Raw genomic sequence first — 8,040 nt, forward strand, 5'->3', positions numbered from 1 at the left:
AGAGGCGTCTCTATATCAGACACCTGTCAACACACAGACACAGTATCTCAACACACACACTAACACAGATTATGGATCCTAAACCTAATTTGTAAACATTTTGGATCTTGTGTTACACATCATGAGTGAGGTGCTTTCCGTTGATGCAAGTCAGGCACCCAGAGTATGGTATGGTGGTTCTACTATGGTAAATGTATGACCTGTGCTTCGCAAGTAAGAATTCATTTTACTGAACACTTGAAATAAGCAAGTAGGACATTGTTAAGAGGGACATGTCAAGAAGAGGTAATAGTAACATCAGCTCTTGGTATGTTTCTTGTAAACAATACAGTAATCATATTTTAAACAATTCATACAATGGCCTGTATTGTCAAAGAAGAGGACACCAGCACAGATAACCTTGTGTTCAAGGTGGCATTAATGACAGCGAAGCCTAGAGCATCCTTGTGGGGAGTCCCTGTCCCAGCTTAACCCTAACCCAGAGTGCTTACCATGCATGACAGATTCAGTCAAACTTAATCAAAAACATCATCTCCAATTACGGGATGCGATTTCTACCATGGATGTGAACTTTACCAACTTCTCTAACTGGGTGATATTTTTTCTTCATTTTATAGACTCTGTAAAGCATTCTTGACTGTCTCCTGTGAACAGTCAAGTCAAATTGCCCAAGTGGAAAACATCCCCGCCTAACTAACTAACTGCTTATTCAACAGTGTCAGGTCACATTTTAACCTTGGTCACTGAGACTGAATGTGGGTTGGATGTTACACTCCCAAAGAGAATATCTCCTTTTGAATAGTTCCAGCTAACTGGAAATGAAATGACATCCTGCTACAGAAACAAACGAGTAAAAAGATAGGTTGGGAGTAAAGAGGCAGGAAAGAAGAAATGATGACAGTGATTTACTGATTGTGGTTAAAGCATGCACAGACAAAAAGAAAGAGGACAAACATCTGGTGTTCTATGGCCTGTGGTGAGTAAACAACAACCTGTCTGGGTAGAATAACCATTACCCTGCAGTTTCACGGTTAATTAATTCACCCATTCATTTGCTTGCTTCATTAATGGACTTCATCATCTTTATCATTGTGAAGCAATTTGCATTACATTTGGGTGGTCAGGTCTCTGGTGAGTTTGAAAAATGTTGAATAAAGGTTAACAGTCATTTAAGCGCACAAAACAGAAGGTTTTAGGGTCAGTGATTGAAAAACAACCTGTCCCGGTCTGAATAATAGATTTATCATCTGCTCTCCAATAGCTGCCTGCCAACAAATAGCTAACGCTAAATAACAAGGACAGAACCAAATTTTCTGGGGTTTTTTTAACGAATTAATTCATTTCCTTGTTACATTATCAGAATTGTTTAAAGTAAGTTGAGAGACCTAGTAAGAAAACACAAAAGATGGACAGAGGTGCAACAAAGCAACCTCTGTCAGCAAAAATAACATAACACTGTAGCTGTAATAGAATAGTAATTTGGACTCAAGCTTGTGTAAAGAGCAGCCAACATCAGAGAGGGAAGGAGTCTTTCCAGGGCTCTGGAGTAGCTCTCTGAGGAGCGGTGTAGGCGGCATGCTGGCAAAACACTAATTTGACCAAGGGACGCCGTTCTATTTTATCTTCTCTTTCCAGGAGCTGCTAAAATCCTCATCTTACGTCATTTGATTTGTCAGCCACGCTCTGTTGTGGAGGCTGACTAAACAGCCCCTAATAATAGATTTAGACTCAAATTAATTGAAGAACAGCATAATCTGCTACAATATGAACCTATTCCTTAAACTGAAAACATAGAAACTATTGTGCCTGTTGAATAAATTATGCTAGGATCACTAAGGAAATGGGTGTGGGAGTGGACCCTAGACAAGAGCTTGTGGGGTTTGATGGTTTTTAATCCTTTGTTCTCTAACAGTGGTGGGAACTAAAACAAATGCTGAAGTTAGGTTCCTAAAAACTGAGGTAAGAAAAATCAGGATCATAACATCCATCAGATTTCTGGGTTAATTTCTCCACATTATCTATTTGTTCCTGACACTGTTTAGGGCACTCAAGCAACAACATTGAGCTGCACTATTTAAAGGGTGTTAGAAGTGGATAATTTGGCTATGATGACTGCTTTGAGTACGCACCATTTTATAGGCCAGTGGACCGAGATAGAGTGAGCATGAGTACATGAATTCTCATGCCCGGCCTCCAGCTGTCATGTCTGTTTGACTCTAGTGTTTAGAGTGCAGTATCTCGCAGAGCAAACCAATAGTTATCCACATTGTGGAGGAGGTAGAAGAGTCAATCCACTCCTGCTGCTGAACTTCACAGTTGAATCATGATCTTCCTTTTGTTTCAACATGGGCAGCTAAATTAGTACAACTTAACACACAGATGCTTCAAGTGGGAGGATAGTGAAGGACAGACTTTTGCAAGCAAGTGGTACCTGATTGTCATGCAAATCCAGGATATTCAGTTTGGACAGGTTTCCAAGGCAGCGTATGTTATGGATTCTATGAAGAATAAGGAAGAAGTGATAATTAGAAGTAAAAAAATATAACAAAAAAATGTAAATTATGACTGTCACAAAGTATGTCAACAATGAACAACATATTTGCCCATTACTAAATGTACCAATTGCAGACAGCTATATAATTACTTTGTTGTTTGTACACACATCAAATGCAAAATAGAATTTTTTGGCATCACAGGAAAATGGGTAATACTGTATATTCATTTTATAGCTTGTCGTCTTTTTAACAGTTACCAAGCAGAGGACAGACAAGTGGCTGACAAGCATATTGAAACATTATATTCCCACCTGAGGACACTGAACATACAGTAGTGTACAGTGACTTATTGTTCAGGACTGTCCATATGGACATAGATCAAATTACACTTCAGGATGAAAGGCTGCAGTCTCTTGAAAATGCCAATGGAAACCTAAATCATTGGTATTCTCTACTCTTCAGGAACCACACATGGCCCTGGAAATGGGTCTGAAAACACATCTGTCACGTTTAACAAAGAGTGAAACAAATGCGAGTTTTCCTGTAAAATCTTGATGTCATTCAGTAACTTGTAACTTTAAGCTTCCTCTGGTTGACCTTTTGAAACAAAAGCAACTACCACCAAGATGAAGAGTTTTCAAATTGAAGTAGGCACCTGTTTGAAAACACTGATCTCTGCAGCCTGCCATGTAGCAGCGGGTTGGTGTATAAAATGTATAAAATGCTACATGCAAATAACAAGATTCTTGAATATCCTCCAAGGAACATTTATTCTACAGGATGTGGCCTGACCACCTTGCAAACTTTGAAAAAAATAAAAATAAATAAATCTGAGATCTCCTTTAAATATGTACCATTAAACAACAATAAAGCTATTCGATTTCTAAACAGCACTCTGCAGCTCATGCACTTCTAACACAAATATGCACTGTGCTGTACTGCCTACCACATGTAACACAGGTATTCAGACAAATCCGACCCATTCATGTGTTTGTTTTACTTGTGAATTCAGTGGTGACTACTAACCTGTTCTTCCCCAGCATGAGGATCCTGAGAGAGCTTAGAGCTTCAATGCCAGTCATTTCAGAGATGTGATTGTCATATAAGTTCAGGAAAACAAGCTGTTGCAAATGTGAAAGATGCTGGATCCTTGTGATGAGATTGTGCTGGAGGTTGAGAAGTTGCAGTTCATCCATAATGCCAAGCTGGGGGCATTCTTCCAGACAGTGCCTGGATAATTAAAAAAAACATTTAAAAAGATTTGGGCTTAATATGGATTATAAAGTTCAACGCTTGATTTTCATGACATAACAAGTTTATTTTATCTTCAAGCCATGCAATTTAATGATGCAAAACACTGGTTTAATACTTCACTGTAAATACTGATTGATTTATTTCTGCACAGGTTAAGTAGTTCTTTGTCAGCAAACACTAGTAGGTGGGTATTTTAAGGGACTTTGCTGCTCCCTGGTGGTAATTTGAAGCACTTGCCATTTTAAATGAAAGTCTTACTGTACTGCAAAGGTCATATAGAGTTCATAAAACCAATTATGCTTAATGACATGCAGATGACACAAGAATATGAAAGAAATTGCAAGTAAACTTACATAGAACTGCTATGACACATTGCATGTCTATCATACAGTTTACCAACATGCTCTGTACTACAACAGATACATTTCTTAAAGTTACAGTCCAGGATCTCAATGTAAATAAGAGACAAAGGGTACCTGTCCAAGTCGATTCGTTGAAAATTGGATGCAAAACTGTCACAAGGCAACAGAGTGAGGGGGGAACCAGGAACTGCATTGTACTTATATATTCCAGAGCCGCCTGACATAGACATTAACACACTGAACTCAGTATATGTATATATATTATAGTGTATATACGTCATCATGTATTGCATAAAAATCAATGCTATATATTTGCAAAAAAGAAAACAATCTAAACATCAGTCAAGTGATATTGCTATATTTACCTGCTGGCTTAGGAAGGTTTAAGGAATGACGGTAGTAAGTGCCCCCTGCACTGTGGGTTGGTCTCCTGGATTTGTATCTAGCTTCTTGTGCAGCATGTGAAACTGCACCACTTGGAGCACCACCTGACAGTGATACTAGATTATGTGCAGGCACTGGCATTGAGGGTGTCTGAGCAAGCCTTCTCTGATTTCTGTTTTCTACGGAGGACGTGGTTTAGTAAAACAATCAGTCCCTAAGATTATTTACATACTTTATTCATTCATTAATATACAACACTGTAGTTCCTGGAGGCAATAAATAAATTTGATCCTGTTACTAGCGGTTTCCCTTTTTTATCAGATCCTACATAACAGAGCTGTTGAACACAGCAGGACATAACCAGGCGTGGGCAGATCAGCTGAATGTGGAACTAAAAGATGAGGTCTGGGACGAATGTTTAAAGAGTATACATGATTGTTCAGTCGATGTCAGACATAGTCTTATACAGTTTAAAATGTTACACAGACTCTATCATTTCTACATAGCATTTTTCCTGATGTTTCACCTCTTTGTAACTGATGTAAGTCTATGATTAGTAATTTAACACATTCTTTCTGGTCATGCAGTAAACTCCTCTCATAGCCATCCTTGGAGCAACAAGCTCCATATCTTTGGCCAATAAGTATGAAAAAATGGCTGTTTTGTTTGGAGTGATAATTGCAAAAAAAAAGTTAATCTTGCAAGTGTGGAAAATGGACTCTGTACCCACATATGATTTGTGGTAGAGAGAAATGTCAAGAACATTACGGCTGGAGAGACTGAGATTTTATAATGAGGATAGAGGAGGTGTGTTTAATAAGATTTGGGACCCTGCATTGAAATTTGTTCAGGGTAGGGACTAATGTGTTCTGCCCAATGTAAAGCACCTTGCTGTGTATATTACTTTTTTTACTATGTATATACACTTTTGTACTCTTTAAAGAAAAACTACTTTGTATTTAATTTGTGACTGTGGTTATTGTTATTATCATGGATGTGCTGTGATCATTTGTGTTTTTTTGTTTGTTCATATTCCCTCTATGCTCCCAAAAACTAATCTATTTACACTGTGCTGAATCGCAACAAAAACTATTGAGTTGTGACTAGTGAGTGAGTGAGTGAGTGAGTGAGTGAGTGAACTAAGTCAAGCTTACTTGGGTTAGAAGGATTTATCGTTTGGGTGATTCTCGTATCTGTTTCTTTTACATAATCATGAGAGTCCGCCTGCAAAACGGTGAACATGATGAACTGTGAAGCACGCATTTGAAACAGTAAGCAATTAGCGTTAACTAGGTTGTCTTTCAGTGTGTTCCTCGTTGTGACTCACCATCCTCTGGCCTCTCTCTGGTACTAGTGATTTGACAGATGTAAGGTGTAACTTGCAGCTGTTGACCTGCAGAGATATTTTACTAATTGGTAAACTGTGTTGCAATAAATAATACACAGACATCCTGCTCAAACATTAACATCTAGCTGAGCTACAAACTTCAACTAACATTAACGTAAACGTATTCCTACTGAACCTTTCAACAGTTAACGTACTGCAGCTAAGTTAGCCCATTATATTGAAGCAATGGTTAAAGTCTATTACAAGTGGTATTTACCATGGGGGTGAGAAACACCCATTTATTGTCGCCACTGGTGTTGTTGTTTTTATGCATCGTCCTGCCCTCACTTTGCTCCGACTCCATTTAGCTAACGTTAGCAGAACAGTTGAGAGCGATCTCGGGCGTTGAAAGAAAAAACACTTCAGTCTTGAGCTCAACTCCAGTTCCGCTGTTAAAAGAAAGATGCTAACTGATTTGCTACAGTACCTAGAGTTTAGCTATACTTAATTGCTCCAAAACCGATGCTCATCTCTACTTCAGGCACTTCAAACTTGGAGCTCGGAGACAAGGACTGTTGCCATGGCAACGGCGGGGTTGCCTGGTTACATATTCACTTCCCGTGTAACTGAAAAGCACTCCGTAGGGAAACTAGTTCAATAATTGTTTCTTTAGCTAAGTTGGGTTTTTCTATGGTTTAGTTTGCACCTTTTTTTTTAGATAATTATCTGTTATTATTACTCAATATTGTTGCGCTGCCTTGTAGAAGAGGCCTGTGTTAACATGTAGTTTTAAAGTTTATTTTTTCTGTAGGCCTATTAACAATAAAATGTACAATACATTTCACTTATTACTGTATATCTGAATAAGCTGTGTATACTGTACATAATCACCTACTATATGTATATAGAGTAACGTCATTTCTTTACCATTTAATATTTATCTCAGCACTCCTTGCACTCTTCACTGCTTTGCACCATTTGTATCCTGTGACCTCCAGGTCACAGAAACGGTTTCACCTATATATATCATTTCTTGTATATCGTTCAGAAGATTGTGGTGTTGTTATTCATTGGTGTTGTACATTGAGAGCCACTAAACTGGGGTCAAACTCCTTTTATGTTTAAACATACTTGGCCAATAAAGATGATTCTGATTCTTATTATTTCAGTTTATATTGTGTTTACATTGTGTATACTACAAAATAAATGTTGTCTTTAATGAAATAACAGCAAAATAATAGACAAACAGCAATGAATGATGATCAGGTAGTGTCCCAGTATAGGAGCACTGGTTGGTATGTGTCTGCTGTATGGACTGAACTTGACAGGCTCATATATAATGTACAGAGAGTGGGCAGAACAGTCAGTCAGTAAGGGCCCACAGCTCATGTTAACACAAGGGCCCCCTGTCAGGTTAACCCTGGCATGTTTATAAAGTCTTGTTGTCATTTTATACCACACTGGTGAGCTTTCTTAGTTAAACAGAGCAAAGGTAAATATCAGCCAATCATACTCATCCTGCCCGAATACACCTACAGCGTAAATGCAGCAGAAAAACAAATGGTCTGATAACCTCAGCAAACACTAGTAGTCTTTGCTATGGTCAGTTACATAGACCTTTGAAATGTGGGCGCAGTCAGCCTTTCCAGCAACACAAAGATGAACATTAGAGTAATGTCACAACTTGTAGAAGGATACAAGCCATGTAGCCTAGTATATGAGCAACATGTGAGTATGCCATGCAAACTATTGGTCAAAATCCTAATCCTAGTGATGTCAGTATGGTAAATATAAAAAGTCTCAATATGACAACCTACTAGCAAGTATGACAAATACTTTAAAACATTGACGTAAGCTTTATGATAGAATACTGTCTTTGTAGAGATGCAAATTACATCTAAATTACACCTAACAGTAGAGCATTCGTGCTCTACTGTTCATGCACCTTTTTTCATCATACTGTAATCCCAAACATAATTAAAATGAAACACTTCAAAAAGCAATAATTTCTTGTACCTACACCTGTGAACATTTCATTTGGACTTGTTCTCCGCTCCTATTTTCCACTCCAGATAAAATGGATGGCATGTTAAGGAAAGAGATTACTATGATAATGACCACAACAACACTGATAACAGACTGACATTTTGAACTGATGCAAGAAATAGCACAGTGGTTATGTTGCAGTGAGGTGTGTGAGTAAGCCATGGCAGTGAGT

At 38.2% G+C, this 8,040-nt stretch overlaps 1 protein-coding gene across 3 annotated transcripts in view; it reads right to left on the minus strand.

Moving 5' to 3' along the window:
- LOC137186475 (leucine-rich repeat-containing protein 49) overlaps nucleotides 1-6,438 on the minus strand; it is a 36,952-nt gene extending 30,514 nt beyond the window's left edge. The window contains exons 1-8 of one of the 3 annotated variants that reach the window (XM_067595455.1): nucleotides 6,359-6,438; nucleotides 6,100-6,271; nucleotides 5,823-5,888; nucleotides 5,650-5,719; nucleotides 4,477-4,674; nucleotides 4,226-4,328; nucleotides 3,522-3,725; nucleotides 2,432-2,498 (exon numbers count right to left, since the gene is read on the minus strand). In XM_067595455.1, the coding sequence (XP_067451556.1) occupies nucleotides 2,432-2,498; nucleotides 3,522-3,725; nucleotides 4,226-4,328; nucleotides 4,477-4,674; nucleotides 5,650-5,719; nucleotides 5,823-5,888; nucleotides 6,100-6,186 (795 nt within the window). In that variant the 5' untranslated portion in view covers nucleotides 6,187-6,271; nucleotides 6,359-6,438. Of the gene's footprint in view, nucleotides 1-2,431; nucleotides 2,499-3,521; nucleotides 3,726-4,225; nucleotides 4,329-4,476; nucleotides 4,675-5,649; nucleotides 5,720-5,822; nucleotides 5,889-6,099 lie in introns of all 3 variants that reach the window. The other 2 variants (XM_067595464.1, XM_067595447.1) reach the window with 2 other exon arrangements.
- Nucleotides 6,439-8,040: the final 1,602 nt, after the last annotated feature.

This window comes from Thunnus thynnus, chromosome 1, assembly GCF_963924715.1.
Source record: "Thunnus thynnus chromosome 1, fThuThy2.1, whole genome shotgun sequence".
Classification (NCBI taxonomy): domain Eukaryota; kingdom Metazoa; phylum Chordata; class Actinopteri; order Scombriformes; family Scombridae; genus Thunnus; species Thunnus thynnus.